Source organism: Cololabis saira, chromosome 7 (genome assembly GCF_033807715.1).
Source record: "Cololabis saira isolate AMF1-May2022 chromosome 7, fColSai1.1, whole genome shotgun sequence".
In the NCBI taxonomy this organism is placed as follows: Eukaryota; Metazoa; Chordata; class Actinopteri; order Beloniformes; family Belonidae; genus Cololabis; species Cololabis saira.
The window spans coordinates 9,972,813-9,990,632 of record NC_084593.1 but is presented as its reverse complement, the minus strand read 5'-3'; the positions used below and the strand labels follow the sequence as shown (position 1 = coordinate 9,990,632).

The window sequence follows — 17,820 nt, the reverse complement described above, 5'->3', positions numbered from 1 at the left end:
AAAAAATGATTGTGTATTTTGTCACAGGTTGTAGTTCATCAAGATGGTGGAAACAAACTCAGGAACATTTTCACCAGCTTCATTGAGAAGCTTAACCCTTGTGCTGTCTTCGGGTCAAGGGAGGAGGAAGGGAGGAAGGAAGGAAGGAAGGAAGGAAGGAAGGAAGGAAGGAAGGAAGGAAGGAAGGAAGGAAGGAAGGAAGGAAGGAAGGAAGGAAGGAAGGAAGGAAGGAAGAATGAAAAGAAGGAAGAATGAAAAGAAGGAAAGAGAGAAGGAAGGGAGAAAGAAGGAAGGAAGGAAGGGAAAAAAGAAGGAAGGAAGGAAGGAATGAAGGAAGGGAAAAAGAAGGAAGGAAGGGAAAAAAGAAGGAAGGAAGGAAGGAAGGAAGGAAGGAAGGAAGGAAGGAAGGAAGGAAGGAAGGAAGGAAGGAAGGAAGGAAGGAAGGAAGGGCGGAAGGGGAAAAAGAAGGAAGGAAGAATGAAAAGAAGGAAAGAGAGAAGGAAGGGAGAAAAGAAGGAAGGAAGGAAGGGAAAAAAGAAGGAAGGAAGGGAAAAAAGAAGGAAGGAAGGGAAAAAGGAAGGAAGGAAGGAAGGAAGGAAGGAAGGAAGGAAGGGCGGAAGGGGAAAAAGAAGGAAGGAAGAATGAAGAGAAGGAAGGAAGGAAGGAAGGAAGGAAGGAAGGAAGGAAGGAAGGAAGGAAAAATGAAAAGAAGGAAGAATGAAAAGAAGGAAAGAGAGAAGAAAGGGAGAAAAGGAAGGAAGGAAGGAAGGAAGGGAAGAGAGAAGGAAGGAAGGGAGAAAAGAAGGAAGGAAGGAAGGAAGGAAGGAAGGAAGGAAGGAAGGAAGGAAGGAAGGAAGGAAGGAAGGAAAATGAAAAGAAGGAAGAATGAAAAGAAGGAAAGAGAGAAGGAAGGAAGGGAAGGAAGGAAGGAAGGAAGGAAGGAAAAATGAAAAGAAGGAAGAATGAAAAGAAGGAAAGAGAGAAGGAAGGAAGGGAGAAAAGAAGGAGAAGGAAGGAAGGAAGGAAGGAAGGAAGGAAGGAAGGAAGGAAGGAAGGAAGGAAGGAAGGAAGGGGAAAAAGAAGGAAGGAAGGAATGAAAAGAAGGAAAGAGAGAAGGAAGGGAGAAAAGAAGGAAGGAAGGGAAAAAAGAAGGAAGGAAGGGGAAAAAAGAAGGAAGGAAGGGAAAAAGGAAGGAAGGAAGGAAGGAAGGAAGGAAGGAAGGAAGGAAGGAAGGGCGGAAAAGAAGGAAGGAAGGGAGAAAATAAGGAAGGAAGGAAGGAAAGGAAGGAAGGAAGGAAGGAAGGAATAATGAAAAGAAGGAAAGAGAGAAGGAAGAAAGGAAGGAAGGAAGGAAGGAAGGAAGGAAGGAAGGAAGGAAGGAAGGAAGGAAGGAAGGAAGGAAGGAAGGACGGAAGGAAGGAAGGAAGGAAGGAAGGAAGGAAGGAACAAACAATTCAAATTCAAGAATGTCATAATCTTGCTCCTCATAAAGGGTTAAATTGTTCCCGGCCTTCTCTTTTTTTGGCTTTTCCCAGTGGATCTTCCATGTCCCTCGTGTCCCGTCTTCTGGATCTTCCTCTTTCCCACCAACCAACTCTTCATTTTCCTTTTTCACATCCAGATATCTGCTCTTTCGTCTTCCCCTTTTTTCTCCCGCTTGGCAGCTCCATCACCTGCATCCTTTGACCAACCTATTCACTCCATCCCTCCTCTTTAAGAGTCTGAACTGTCTCACTGCAGCCTCTCTTACTTTGTCTCCGAGAGAGACGCATAACCTTGGCTCTCTCTCTGACGTGCTCGTTCTCTAAACACTGAAACTCCTTAACATGTTCAACTCTGCCACCTCCATCTCTGCAGGCCGACTGCAGCGCATTCTCACTAAAGACGCGTAAACCTCATTGAAATGTGTCTCTCGTCAACCTGCTTTCACCACGCAGGGGGAAAAACAACTGCTGCCTCCACAAAGATCATCTCCGAAAAAAATCCAGCCAGTCTTGCTTTTGTCAAGTCGTCTCTGCTCGCCGGTAACCTGAAGCTGTTTGAATCCTTTTTGCAGCAGTGAAACTTTCCTAGCCCACACAGTCAGCTGCGCTCCGGCACCATTCAGGAGCTGAATGGGGTTTCAGACATTGTTAATTCTCAAAGGTCAGGCCCCAGACACGCCTACGCTCTTGGAGGCTTTTCTGCCACAAGGGGCTGCAAGCAACAACAAAAAAATACACACTCACAAAAGCTTCCTGGAAAATGGTTCATGTTCAACACAGAAACAGTAGCCTGCTTGAGAGACGAAAAGGAGAGAAAATGGGATTCTTCTTTTGTATGTCTGCATTATGTTGAAGTGTATATATTTACAACTTGATAAATAGATATACATGAACTAGGGCTGATATGGACCAAAAGTCTTATCTCGATATTTTCCAGCTGAATGGCGATACTCGATATATATCGATATTTTTTTCTGTGCCATAATTGGGGTTTCCCCCAAAGCATTATAGCATAGCATCTCTGTTAGCTTCATTTTTGTCTGAGGCAAACCCTTAAAAAAAACAGTCAGTTTTAATACAAAGCCTCGTGCCAAATGTCACACAGGTTCCTTTATTAACCGAGGTCTGCACAAAAACCAAAATGTATAAAACAAATGAAATAAAAAATAAACTCTCAGCATATATAGAATAAAAATGCTTCTTGAATAAAATAAAACAAATATCCCTTTCCTGCAAAACAATTAAATTAAAATACACTGTGCAATTAATACAATGTAGACAGTAACAGGCAGACTTTTCCACTGAGGTTGACCAGTTGTGCAAATAACAAAAAAATTGTGCAAATCTCAAATAAAACATTCAAGTCAATTTGTCACAAAATAAGCTATATCAAAATGATTAAAAAAATTATTTATTTTTTTTTCCCCCCGATAAACGATATTGTCTCATACCATATCGCGTTTGAAAATATATCAATATATATTAAAATCTCGATTAGTGATGCACCGATTGTTCGGTAACAGAAATTGTTCGGTGCTGCAAAATAGCAAAAAAAAACACTTTCGGTGTTCGGTGGAATAAGAGGGGGAAAAAAACCAAACAATTAATAACGGCGTTGTAAAATAAGGAAATAGACTGGCCCGCTCCGTCCCGTAACGTTGCCGCACTACATAAAATGTCATTATTTTATGTTCAATAAATATTTTCTACCTTGTAAATTTTGTAAAAGATTTTTTTTCTTTGAAAAGCATGCCTAAATCAAATTTATTTGATTTATTGGAATGGTGAAAAAATTGGCAAAATAAATGAAAAACTGCTGAAGAACCATGTTCGGTATTGTTCGTTATTCGGCCAAGTGTTTATTATTATTTTCGGTTTCGGTTTTGGCCACAAATTTTCATTCCGGTGCATCACTAATCTGGATATATCGCCCAGCCCTAACATGAAGGGTACATTGAGGAAGGAGCATGTTTATGCGTGCATCCAGCTTTCTAGGATATTACTGGATGTTTTCATGAGCTTCGGTCCATCCTGTATGGATATTTCTTCGTTGCGAGGACTTAACCCTCTGCTCTGTTGCTATTTATTGAGGACTCCTCCCCATGCTGTTCCTCCAATCCACTGGATTTCCATCAAATCCCCCCGGGCCCTGGCCACTGCCGGTGATTTGTGGTTGGCTAGTGGGCAATTGACACATTGATAAATCCCCCTCAGATGGGGCGCTATTCATTTGAATCAATAGAGCTTTATCGGCTGATGGCCATCACGGGCCGTCACGGCTGGAGCCGTGTCAGTTCACCTCGGGTCCCTCGGAGTCAGCCTGATTTGTAGCATTTGACACAAACATCGTCATGCCATGTGGTTCGTCAGAGAGTCCACGGGCGTAAATGAAGGCAGGATGTTGTCTGTCAGTGGGTAGCGGGCGGAGAGAGGACGGGAGACAGACAGCGAGGAGGAAGTGGATATGAAGAGAGGCAGGCAGGAATAAAACAAAAGGAGGGGGTCATAAAATATGGCAGGCAGAGCAGCTCCGGCTCCCCTTCATTGTAATTAGATGTCATTTGTAATCTTCTAAAACTACTGCCACTCGGGGAGAATGAAAGCAAAACTCCTGACATCTTCTGTTTTACAATACTCAGTAGGGCTGGGGATCGATTCAAATGTCAAGAATCGATTCGATTTCCGATTCTTAAGATTCCGATATTGATTTGGGTTAGGTTTATTAAAACTGTTTTTTGAGCTGTTGCATGAATTATATGACTGTAGTTATGCAAAATATTACTACTAGTATTATATTGAGATTCAACAGCAAGTATTGCAGCTAATGATGCTGTAAGGACCAATCAGCTCCCAGAATGCTGATAGAACTGCTTTCAGAAACATCTTGGGTCAGAATTACCAAACAGATCCAGGGAGGAAACAGAGACGGATTAAATCGTTTTTATTTTTTCCCACATTCTGTTTTTATTTGTTCCTTTTTCGGTCTATTTTGGTTTTTAATTTTTGAGAATTTGTTTTTTAGCATTTTTTGCAAATGTAACCCCAAGACAGTATAATAAAGGTAATGAAATATAGACAATTTATGCAATTATAACTGAACACTTTAATGTTTCAGACCTTTAAACATATTTAAAGGCAAAAACATGGCAGTAGTTATTCTCGTGTCCAACAAAACATTCCTTTTTTGGGGTTAAACAAAAAAATAACCAAAAGTTGTAATGTAATGATGAAAAAAAAAATACAAAAATAAATAAAAGAAAATTTAACACACCCCCCCCCCCCCCCCCAAAATTTTTTTTTTTTTTTTTTTTTTTTTTAAATCGATCTTTAAACATATGAATCGATTTTTAGGAATTGATATTTCATTTTTTTTTATTTCATTTTTATTTATTCCATATCATGGAAACAGTTCACACATGTTCCCATTCCACGATGGAAAAGGGGCCAAGAAGAAGAAAGCCTTATATACCAAAAAAATAAAACAATTCATATGAAGATGGTCTGTCCGTCTGTTCAACAATCACTACTTATATAATACCAAAAAAAGAAATAATAAAAAAAACAAAACAAAAAAATAAGAAAACATACACACTAACTCACCAACAATATAAAAACAAAAACAACAAAATATATTTTACCCGTTAAATTCATATTGTCTAATTGTGTGGTTAATATGAGAATCGATTTAGAATTGGGAAATCAATGTTTTCAACACAGGCCTAATACTGAGGCCCCCCTCCTTGGTGGGTTCGGCTTCAGCAGGAGGATTCACGTGGCTCGTGTCCACTGGCCGGGGCTTTCACTGTTCTCCGGCTTACCTGGATCCGTTCCAGCTTCTCCTCTGTCCTCAGATCCAGGCCAAATTCTGGCCGGTCCGCAGCTCAGCCGGCCATGTTTTATAATTCAGTGACACACCGTCCAAAAGCTGCCTGAAATCTGCAGTGGGGGAAAAATAAAAAAAAAAAAAGATCTGCACAGCTTTAAGTTTTGTCAGTTTGCAATTCTAAATGCAGATTAGATTAACAAAAACTTTCAAGTCTCATTTCGTTGCTTTGTTTTGAACGGTGAAGCTAAACGTTGTTTATGAGTGTGAAATGCGCTGATTGTTTTCATATTTGTCTGCTGTTTGGGTGGGAGCTGAATGAGAAAGCGAACCATATCCCTGCTGGGTTGAGCAGAACTAATGGAGACAAGACAATAGACGCCACTGTCAACTCTGCTCTTTGTGAAATGCATTGTTTTAAGGCGGGTTTTAAGGCTCGAGTCAAAACTCAGACGCTGCCAAAACAAGCCGGACTCAGTGAGAGCAAAGAATATAATTGTCCCAAAAAAAAAGGGTTCAGTTTCAGAAACATATTGAAAGCAGGAAGGAAAAAAGCACAGGAGAACTGATTATTTGTGGGAAGCAGAAGGGAAAGCAGTGTGTGTTAAACACTGTTTAACTTGGGATGATGGGAGGTTAACTAACTCTCTGTTACAAACCGAATAAGGGAGGTTTTAAGGAAGGAAGTATTTTGTAAAACAGAGGGCTTAAGTGAAAGACTCCTCATTAAAATAGTAAGAGGAAGCTTAATAAACCCCAGAGTCTGTTAAACAGAGATGACAGGGGGACGCAATGATCTTCAGCTCCAAATCCAGGCCCTTTATGTGAAAGCGGGGATCATAACTATATGTCAAATCATTGTCAAATGTCACTAAGGCAGATTTCATTTTGTCCTTCCAATACAATAAATAAATAAATAAATAAATAACAATGAATATCCAAGGGCTTCTGATATACATCAAGAAATCCAAACCATCAATGCATTTCTGCTTAAAGTTTGACACAGTCGCCTATTAGAGGAATGCTTCAGATCATTTACAGACAGTAAGAGAAACGACTATTTGCAGCACCCTGCAGACATAGTAAAGTACTGGAATGTTATGAAGTATGTGCGGGTTAAGTGCAGAAGTACAAACAGAAAAAAAGTGTTACAACTACCTAATATAACTGGAGGCTTACATACCAGCGCCGCGGCAACGCCTGCTCATTTCTAACCCAACGGCATAAGCATCCATCAATTATCTATACCGCCTTCTTCCAATGTGATCTGTCCATCTCATCTGTCTTTGGGCAAAACAACCAATCAGATTTCCTCCTACTTGCTACAACACAACTTTGAAACAACCTCGCCTTCATATACGATTTTATTGACGGTAGCTGTCTAGCTGCCTCTGATTGGCTGAAATTCACAGACTGAAGCGTTAAAAAGTCACCCCAATGAAAGTGAAGGAATGTAAAGCTGTGGAAAGTACCTCATACTGCTGGACCTTTCACTTTTCTTTTTAAATTGTATATATGTTAATAAGAGCTGTCATTTGCCTATTTGCCTATTTACTGTACAGTGAGCGAAAATAATCTTATTTGTACGACGGAGTATTATGGCCAAACTAAGACAAAAAAATGGAAATTACGAGAATAAAGTCGTAATATTACGAGAATAAAGTCGTAATATTTTGAGAATAAAGTCGTAATATTACGAAAATAAAGTCCCAATATTAAATGTATTATATATAAATATAACTTCACAAGATGCTCAATATGCCTCATTTTAACACAGGGAGAAGATGCTCTTCCAGTTAGAGTTCTCATAAATTATATTCTCATAATATTACGACTTTATTCTCGTAATGTTACGACTTTATTCTCGTAATGTTACGACTTTATTCTCGTAATATTACGACTTTATTCTCATAATATTACGACTTTATTCTATTACGAATTTATTCTCGCAACATTATGACTTTATTCTCATTATATTATGACTTCATTCTCGTAATTTCCTTTTTTTTTTTTTTTGTCTTAGTTTGGCCCTAATACTCCGTCGTAAGTTTGACCTGACTTGGCCAAATAAACATGATTCTGATTCTGATTCTGATGGCGGTGCTGAGGAAAATCCAATGTACTAATAAAGTGTACCTTCATGTTTCGTTATATTTATTTAATCAGCTTTTTGTTGATGATGTTGGCAGGTTATTGGTAATAATAATCTGTTTGTAATAGACTATACTTAAGGATTCTAATTATCTTAGGCAAGAATTATAAAAAAAAATTGCTAAAAATGCTTGTTTTGTAAAAGTGAAAGTCCAGAGTAGAAAGTAATCAGAAGGACAACTGCTCTGTAATGTCACAGAAACCGACTATCGTAATTCAGTTTTAGCTATTTATGAAACAACCAAACAGGCAACCAAGCAAAGTCACAATAACTAAAATATCAGTTTATCGATTCAGTGAGCTGTATTTGATTTATTTTAATGATATGACTTAATTCATAGTAATAAAATATCCTCTTAGCTATTTATGGGATTTAAAAGGCCATGCGATGCCGCTCTTAAAGGTAGCTGTCAGATTTTTGTGCTGGTGCCCTCCGAGGTTGCAAGAGTCGGAGAAAACCTGCCGTCTTATTTTATTCACATCCAGTCAGACATGAATGCGTTGTTATGCTGCTTTTATACGCTAAATACCAAACACAACGATGTTATGAATGCAGTATGTCCTGGAGTATTACCGGTATGTTGAGCTGATTGAATTACTGATCTGTAGGGATTTAAATAATATCATTTTGTGAACAACGTTTAAAATACCTGAAACCACAAACCACACCCTGACAGTGACATCTCCTTCTGTTTGACGAAGCGATCGCTGGACTCAGTCATTTATCTTCCCCTACTAGGGATGGGCGGAATGGACTAAAAAATGTATCACAATGATTTCTGGCATTTATCCCGATAACGATAAAAATGACGATAAAAAAATACCAATTCAACTCCACCTTTTTAACTATAAATCTATCACCACATTCAGTCTTTGGAGCCAAAACACTGCTCTAAAAGATACTAAATACTACTAAACTACACCAATTAAATTGAATTAATAAAAACCAATTAAATGAGTCCACCTGTACTGCAAAACTGTAATGACTCAGATCCGCCATGTTTGTTACACAAACACGTCATCAACGGGAATTTATCTTTCTTTCTTTCTTTCTTTCTTTCTTTCTTTCTTTCTTTCTTTCTTTCTTTCTTTCTTTCTTTCTTTCTTTCTTTCTTTCTTTCTTTCTTTCTTTCTTTCTTTCTTTCTTTCTTTCTTTCTTTCTTTCTTTCTTTCTCTTTCTTTCTTTCTTTCTTTCTTTCTTTCTTTCTTTCTTTCAGGCTCATTTCTTTCTTTCTTTCTTTCTTTCTTTCTTTCTTTCTTTCTTTCTTTCTTTCTTTCTTTCTTTCTTTCTTTCTTTCTTTCTTTCTTTCTTTCTTTCTTTCTTTCTTTCAAATTCTTACCGTGGGGAATTTTTCTGACGGTATATAGTGAACGGTAAAATATCGCCCATCCCTACCCAAATAAGCCAACGCAATCCCTAAAACCACAACTTGCAAACTGTTGAACGAAAATATACAGAAACAAAAATAAACACAGATTTGTAAATTACCTGTGTATTTATCTTTTTATCCAGAATCGTGATTCCGACCACAATGCAACCTCCTGTGATATACAAGCTAATCAGAGTTTGTGGCATGAATGCAGCGTTTTCATTTAAACTTAATGCCGCACGGCAGCGTGTGTTTCCTCTATGAATTACACGCTGCCTGGTGTTAACATGGTTTTAATCTTACTAAAATATTCCTGGTGTTAATACTGAGGGCAGGGCGGGATGCTGGAGAGCTGTCGTGTGACTGTAGTGACCGTGTTGCTCGCTCTTCACGTAACTGTCGCTCCCAGCCCCCCCCACCCCACACCGTCTCCCGTTACTGGAATATGAGTGAAACTCAGTCTGAATGTTGAGCAGCACCAAACTCCGTCTCCTTGTTATGCTGTCTCTTTTGTCCTGGCATGTCGTTCTTCTCTGTCCGTCTTTTCTGAAACAGATGTAGTCACATGACAGGACAGGCATGCTGGCCGTTCACACACAATGATTCTCACAGTGTGACACAGTCGGTCTCACACACTCACACACACACAGTACTGGAGTTGAGGGGGGATGAGGGGTTGGCACCCCCCCCTGAAATAAAAATGGTCCAAATCATCCCCCCTGTAAAACTGCCATCCCCCTTTACATCCCTTATGTCATGTCATCAATGAATGTGGTTTTACTGCTATTTCAACATTTAGAGTCATCACCAGAAAAATAACACCAGAAAAATAACTTATTTGACAATTTTCACTTGTTTCAGGTAAATTCTCACTTGAAATAAGTAGGAAAATCTGCCAGTGGGACAAGATTTATCTTTTTATTACAAGCAAAAAAATCTTGTTCCACTGGCAGATTTTTCTACTTATTTCAAGTGAAAATCTACTTGAAACAGGTGAAAATTGTTGTTTTTTCCAGTGATGAGTCTTGTTTTAAGTGTAATGAGATTTTTTTTTACTAAAATTAGACATTTTAACTAGAAATAAGACAAATATTCTTGTTAAGATTTTGAGTTTTTGCAGTGATCCATTTTACTTATCCTGTGAAGGACAGAGTCATATTGATAAGTTCAGAAAACTGTTTTTTATTGTTGTGTTTTGATGTATTTGATGTAAGCCCAGTGGATATTTAAAGCTTACAGAAGGCTGCATTTAACTGCTGCTATGTCATTCCTGCAGTATTTCTGCAGGTGTTTTGGTCACTGCTATTATTTGTAATATATTATATTATTTGTAATCAGCACAAATTATCTGTCCCCATATGATAAAATCCACCACCCCCCCTGATTTTCTTTTACAACTCGAGTACTGCACACACACACACACACTCGACAGCTGATCTGGGTTCCTCCAGTTTGATTACATTTCAGGTGTGTGTTTAATGCCATTGTACAGTCCCATGATGGCGGCTCATTCCTGTAAAACAGACATCTTCCATGTAATGCAATATGTCCCAGAGAAGCACACCGACCAAATCCTTGGCACGTCTTCAAATATCAGTTTGTGTTACAGTTTCCCACTGAGGGCGAGTGAGAATGTTTTTTACGCTGTACAGGATGAGCAATTACTCTGATTGACCCAACGGGAGCGCTATAATTACAGTTCAGTGGTTTCTCGTTAAAGGTGATATTTCTGGCACAGCTTGTTCTGGTGGAACTTGCAACATTGGTAAATTAATGTCGGAAGTTTTGCTGAATAACAGAATCGTACGGGCAGATGCCCAGAGCTGTGCCAGCTTTCACAAAGCTTAATTGAAATGCTCCTATTCTTCTTTTTTTTTTTATGAAATCATCACAATTTTTACTAATTACTAATTAATAAAAAAGGGAAGGCCAGATCTTTCTTTCTTTTTTTTTTGCCTTTGACTTTATCTTCCTTCTTCCTTTTTTCCCTGAACAAGATGTAGATGAATTTACTGAAATCAATTGAACAACGATCCAACTCCAACTTTTCATTATATCATTAAAAAAATGTTGAAAAATGTCTGCTTATAGATGATCTGTTAATCAAGTGCATTTATTTAACTCTAATGGAAGCAATAAGGTTTTACTCAGTCTTTCACACACTACTCCTGCAATCTGGCCTAGTTTTAGATTAAACATCACAAGTGTTATGATGATCTGATACGTATTACCTTAATTTATAGAGGGTGAAACATCACTGTTTGGTTGCATGTTGTCCAGTTTTTCTCTATTAATATGGCATAAAAGTGCTACTTACAGAAAAAAATGATGTATTTTAGCTATTTTTGATTAGCATTTCTGCAGATGTGTGCAGCCATGTTGTTTTAAATTGTGTTTGAAACATCTGTGTATTTCTCTTGTTACTGTATTACTTGTTACTGTATTTTTTTATTGTGACCTGCCAAGGGACTGCAGATGCAAATTAGCTTAAAGCTATAATCTGGTACAGTGCATCAGATGGCAACATTTATGTTTTAACTGTACACTGTCCCTTTTTAAATAAAATTTAATTGAATTGAATTATCTTACATTAGAAGTGGCAAATCCTTGTGATCAAAACTTCAGGTGAACAGCCTCCGTTCAGTATTCTGTCCACTGTTCCACGTGTGATTGGGTTGAAATCCAAACCCCTGTCCCACGAGCTCATGATCACCTATTGATTAACCGGTTCGATGAGGGTAGTGTTCAGGATCCCCCCTCGCCACTGCTGTACCAGACTCCTCGTGTCTGCGACTGACCCGCGGGGCGCTGCGGTCACCGCTCATTGGGTTTGACACTACTCAATGGTGACAACGCTAATTGTCAACATCTGGAAAGTGTTTGCCATCCCTCAGCTCCCGCGCAGACTGAAATGGGGTGTTCTGTCATAACGTGTCAGAGGAAATTAGCATCAGCTAAACATGGGGGAGGGGGTGGGGGTTGGTAAAGGAGGGAGGGCAGGGAAGATTGGAGCCGTCCTGCCAAGATACTGGGGGTTTCACTTAGAGCGGGTGAAAGGGCAGTTTGAAGAGTCACCGTCCTTTATCCATTACCAATTACCGTCATTAGCTTTACTTCTGCGTCTACTTCTGTTTTTTACCCCCTCAGCTTATGCGTGAATCCCTTCTAGTATAACCTACACTACTTTCACTGTTGCATCTTGCCTTTCCCGAGAGTGCACCAATTAGTAAACCACCGCTGCTTGTCAAAATTGTTTTGTTGATGGAATTAAGAATAAATCTATAAATTACACAAAATTTGCAGCCACACCTGCTGTAATTTAAAGTGGCCATATTATACTAGTTTCCTGTCGTTTCAGAGTCGTTGGTACCTCTAGAATAGTTCTGTACCCAGCATCTCTCCCAAAGGCCTTTATTTCTTATTGTCAGAAGTGACAAGAAGAAACACATGTGGAAATCAAGAGTAGTGGTGGCGAAAAAAATCGATATTGCAATATATTGTTGCGCATCAATAAACTGACGGCAAATATCGATATTTTATTACAACAAACATAATGGATTTACCCGGTTTTCACTGCACTATTGTTCATGCACTTTAATTTGTCCAGCTGTACAGCCTAGGAGGCAGTGAGGCTCTATACAAATAAACTTTCTTCGTATATTGTATCATGTTTTGGCATTGAATAAATGCATAACTACACACGTTTTCCTTTTTATGGGTATTTTTTTCTTTTTCAGTCACATATATCGTTGATGAAATTTCTTACAATATATTGAATATCGTAGATATTGTGTATCGTGATATTATCGTTATCGTGGGCCACATATCGCCACAGTATTGAATCGTGAGTTACCCGTATCGTCCCACCCCTAATCAAGAGGATGGTGCCACAGGCAGAGCTTAGTTAGCGATGGCTCCGTTAAGTGTCTCCTGATTGGTTGGATTCCTGTTGTAATGTGGAGACCTACAACCTCAAAAAGGGAATTCTGCTGTATCTATGACAGAGCTAGCAATCTCGCAGAAGTCTTTGGTCAACAAAACTTTGCTAAATTTAATTTCTTGTGTACCGTAAAACTCTTTCTGAGCTCGGGGTCCCGTATCGCTGAAGATAATTCACTGTTAAAACATTGTAGATACTAGGGATGCCCCAATACCATTTTTTCCACACCGAGTACGAGTATGAGTATTTTAATTTGTGTACTTGCCAATACCGAGTACCGATACGATACTTCTACCACAAAAATAACTAGGCTAAAAATGCAATGAGAAAGAGCAATGAGAGCCTCCGTTATTTGAACGGCCCGTGGGTCGTCTTTTGTCTCTTGCCATTATCTGTCGCTTTTGCAGAACCTGAGCTAATGTTGGCTGTTGTGGTCTTGCAGTAGCATTAGCAAACTCCGTATACTCAGCTTTATGATGCGTCTTGAGATGTTTTATCAAGTTGCTGGTATTAAACGACATATTCTCCTTTCCTCCTCATGACACCTTACTAAGTTTGAGCTTGCGTTCCCGTCCGTTCGCGTCCGTTCGCGTCCGTTCGCGTCCGTTCGCGTCTGTTCGAGTGCACCACCAACTGCAACGTCGCTCGCGTACTACGCGAGGAGAGCGCGTCGTACCGGTGGTAACCGATTGGGGGCAGTAAGCAGAGCAACATTTGGAAAAGTGATTAAATATTTCGTAGTAGCGGTAGTAGTAGCGGTAGTAGCAGTAGCAGATTAGAACAACGAACAAGTTAACATGACAACATTGGATGAAGAGGAGATTATAACCAGGGGTGCACACAAGCCGGGACTCCAGGGCTAGTCTACTGCACGTTTTAGATGTTTCCCTGTCTCAACACAACCCTGATAGACAAGGCTGTGTCACCAACAGAGTTGTGTAAACTTGATGACATGTTGATGACGACCAGTGATTAGAATCAGGTGTGTTGAAGACAGGGAAACATCTAAAACATACAGTAGACTAGCCCTCGAGTACCGGCTTGTGTGCACCCCTGATTATAACATTACTTTGGTTGCGATCTTGGCAAAGGAAACGGCGCCAGCGCTATCGGAGATTGTATGTTAGACCGTTGAATCAGCTGGTATCTGACCAGGACCAGCGCCACTTGTGAGCAGAGCGAGAACTGCAGGTTGCGTACTCTCTTCTCATCACCACGCTGACTGCGGCTCCACATCTCCCCCTAGAGTCGCTAATCAGTAACTACAACAACAATTAAGTGGTATCGGTATATGAGAGCAGTATCGGCCCTGATACCGATACCAGTATCAGTATTGAGGCATCCCTAGTAGATACATCAGGAAACAGGGAGAAGCACATTGGAACCCTTAAATATGTTGTTATTTAATGAATACTAATAAAATACTGCAATACTCCAACTACAGGTGAACCAATTTCTTTATTTCTATGGCGGACGTGTATCTATAGAAATCAGAGGCAGATGACAGTTTTTTGACCAATGTGCTTGGCTGTGTTTTTGTTAAATCTCCAACAATGCACAAATATGTTTCCCTTCAGAAGCGATCTTGTCAAAGCTTCTGTTACCAAAACAAATCCACTCAATGTTTTGCCAGTTTTATTCACTTACTAACATATGTTGATTATTTAAGGAAATCTTTCAAAAAAAGGTAAAAGAAAAACAAAAAAAAGAATCCTCCAGCGGCCGTTGTTGGAAATATAACAGCTAAAGTTAAGGTGCCTGTTGTTAAAGGTAGGAAGAACAAAGAAGTTTAATGGTGTTGGACCTCAGCTTGTGTTTTGGGCTTGTATGAGGCTCAGCCAGAGCTGCTCCAAAGTCCGGGCTTAAGAAGTGAAGTAAAGGCTGTTGTAAGGCTTTGGCTTCGGACCTGCTTGCATTTAAGTCTTATTCCAGCACAAAATTGCACTTTTTTGAATCACACCTGAAAATCTGATTTTAAAGGTTAATTTCCATTTGTTTTATTTAAAGAAAATCTATTTTCCAAGTTAATTCTTAGCCCTTAACATTGATTTGTATTTTTTTCCTGATTTATAATTTGTATGTAATAAAAAAATAAATAAAAATTCACTGAGAAAATGAGATCAAAACAAAAGGATATGAGGTTCATTTTTGTGAATACAATAATAGGAATATTTCATTCAAAGATGAAGGAAAAAAAAACAAGAAATGCCTTTTTTATTTTGTTGCATATAGAAAAACCTGCTCGCTCACACTATCTTCGTCTTATCAGAGTCAGTATTGGATTTATGTAAAAAAGAAAAAAAAAGTGATAACACAAGAGAAACAACCTGGACAAAGGATATGCACTGGGTTATTAAATATTAAGGAAGATTTTCATATCATCCAGAAACCCCTTGGTCCTGTTAGATCACAACATTTATATGTCGTGCATCAGAGGTTCATGAACTAACACCTTTTACGCTTGTCGAAACAGATAAGGAGTATACAAATCTTGATAAGTTGTGATTCTGTTTGTTCTGTGGCAGGAAAGTGACAGTTTGTGGTGGGATGCCTTCGCTACAGAGTTTTTTGAGGAGGACGCCACCCTCACGCTCTCCTTCTGCCTCGAAGATGGACCAAAGAGATACAGTAAGATAATCCAGTCTGTGTTTTGTTTCAATCTGAATTCCCCTACTGATAGCTGCTATTCAGTGTTTTTTACTAAGGGAAAGCCTTTTGTATGTAAGATTTTTCACTCTACACAAATATCTTCAATTCTTGTTTCATCATTTTCATTGATGCTCTAATGTACAAATATCACAACATACTTTTTTCAGTGAACTGAGATTTTGGACACTTACAAACTTTTATTTTCTTAGATTGTTTATAGAATACAGTGACATCACTCCATTTTCCAACAATAGAGTAGAAAACCAGTAGATTTGATTCTGCGTGTGAATGTGGATCATAGATTTCGTAGGTTTCACTTTTAACATATGTAGTACAATTGCAAGCATAAGCCACAGTAGGGCTGGGCGATATGGACCAAAAGTCATATCTCTATTTTCTAGCTGAATGGCGATACTCGATATATATCGATATTTTTTCTGTGCCATAATTGGGGTTTCCCCCAAAGCATTATAGCCTAGCATCTCATTTCATTTTTTTCTGAGGCAAACCCTTAAAAAAACAGTCAGTTTTAATACAAAACCTCGTGCCAAATGTCACACAGGTACCTTTATTAACAGAGGTCTGCACAATATCAAAATGTATAAAACAAATGAAATAAAAATAAACTGCCTACATATATAGAATAAAAATGCTTCTTGAATAAAATAAAACAAATATCCCTTTCCTGCATAACAATTAAATTAAAATACACTGTGCAATTAATACAATGTAGACAGTAACAGGCAGACTTTTCCACTGAGGTTGACAGTTGTGCAAATAACAAAACATTTGTGCAAATCTCAAATAAAACATTCAAGTCAATTTGTCACAAAATAAGCTATATCAAAATCATAAAAAAAAAAAAAAAAATTAAATCGATATAAACGATATTGTCTCGTACCATATCGCATTTGAAAACATATCAATATATATTAAAATCTCGATATATCGCCCAGCCCTAAGCCACAGTCTCCTTTACTGTACCTATAAATAAACCTGATGCCCAACTGAGATTATTCCAATGGAGTTCTTGAATTAAAAAAAGTCTTACTTTAGATAAAAAAAACTGTAGAAACTGAAATATGACAGAAGTCAAAAACACAGTGGACTTTGAAATGATGTGTGCAAAGCGAACTGCAAACAAAAAGCACACGTTTGCACTCTTAAAAACAGGGTCAAGTAGCTATTTAAATCAGGTGCTTTATTTGTTGGATTAAGGGGACATTCACACTTGCCGAGCTGCACCGTGTGGCGCCGAGCACAGCTCAGCACAGCTGACCCTCCTCCCCGATTCACCCGCTGGCCTGCAATCACGTTCCTCCAGTCTCCGTTGTGCTTGAGTGTAATTGCCTTTTGTGCATATGTCATCACGTCATTACGCTTAACACCTGTTTCTTTACTCGAGGAGCAGTTGGTCTCAGAGAAAAACAGCATGAAAATACGTAAAATACATATCATTAGTTGTGAGTGCTGTGTGTCAGTTTAAAAAAAGCTCAGAACGAATGTGAAGCATCGTCACTGGTGATGCAAGATTCACCAGGAGCTGAAAAAAAGATTGTTTGTTTTTGATAAAACATTCTGGTTCTTCTTACACAAAAAATTACTTTTTTTCCCCTCTAACGTCACAGTTATGAAGATTTATATCTTTTTTATGTGTTCATGATGGTGCAGCGTGCTACAGCCGAAGGTGGCACTTTGTTTTGGTGGGGGTTAACATTAATCTTGCTTGGTTTCGTGCTGTTGTGTAAACAAATTGATCAATCTGATCATGGAAACATTAAGCTTGATGGCTTGTTCCAGCTAAAAAACAGAACATTTTGCATTTTCATCTCCAGTTTTACCGCTACCTTTCACCCAGAGAGCTGGGTTGGGGGTCCAGTAGATCCCTGTGATCCTAAAGAGGAATAAGGAGTTCTAGATCAGGGGTCTGCAACCCAAAATGTTTTAGATCCATATTGGACCAAAAACACAAAAAACAAATATGTCTGGAGCCGCAAAAAATGAAAAGTCTTGTATAAACCTTAGAATGAAGGCAACACATGCTGCATGTTTCTATATTAGTTATAACTGGGGGAAGATCTTTTTTTCATTATGCACTTCGAGAAAAAGTCGAAGTTTCGAGAAAAAAGTCAAAATGTCGAGAAAAAAGTCAAAATGTCGTGGAAATAGTAAACATTTCGTGAAAAAAGTTGAAATGTCGAGAAAAAAATCGAAATGTCGAGGAAATTGTCAAAATTTCATGAAAAAAGTCGAAATGTCGAGAAAAAAGTCAAAATGTCGAGATTAAAAAGGAAAGGAAAAGGGAAGAAAAAAAGAAGAAAAAAGAAAAGAAAAAAAGAGAAAAAGGAAAAAAAAAGAGAAAAAAAGGGAAAAAGAGAAAAAAGAAGAAAAAAAAGAAGAAAA

The 17,820-nt window shown here is 38.5% G+C and overlaps 1 protein-coding gene across 5 annotated transcripts in view; it reads left to right on the top strand.

The window, feature by feature from the left end:
- Window positions 1-17,820, top strand: part of ldb2a (LIM domain binding 2a) — a 153,649-nt gene that overhangs the window by 27,200 nt on the left and 108,629 nt on the right. For all 5 annotated transcript variants that reach the window (XM_061724794.1, XM_061724793.1, XM_061724792.1 and 2 more), the window contains exon 2: window positions 15,294-15,396. In XM_061724794.1, coding sequence (XP_061580778.1) covers window positions 15,294-15,396 — 103 coding nt within the window. The remainder of the gene's footprint in view (window positions 1-15,293; window positions 15,397-17,820) is intronic.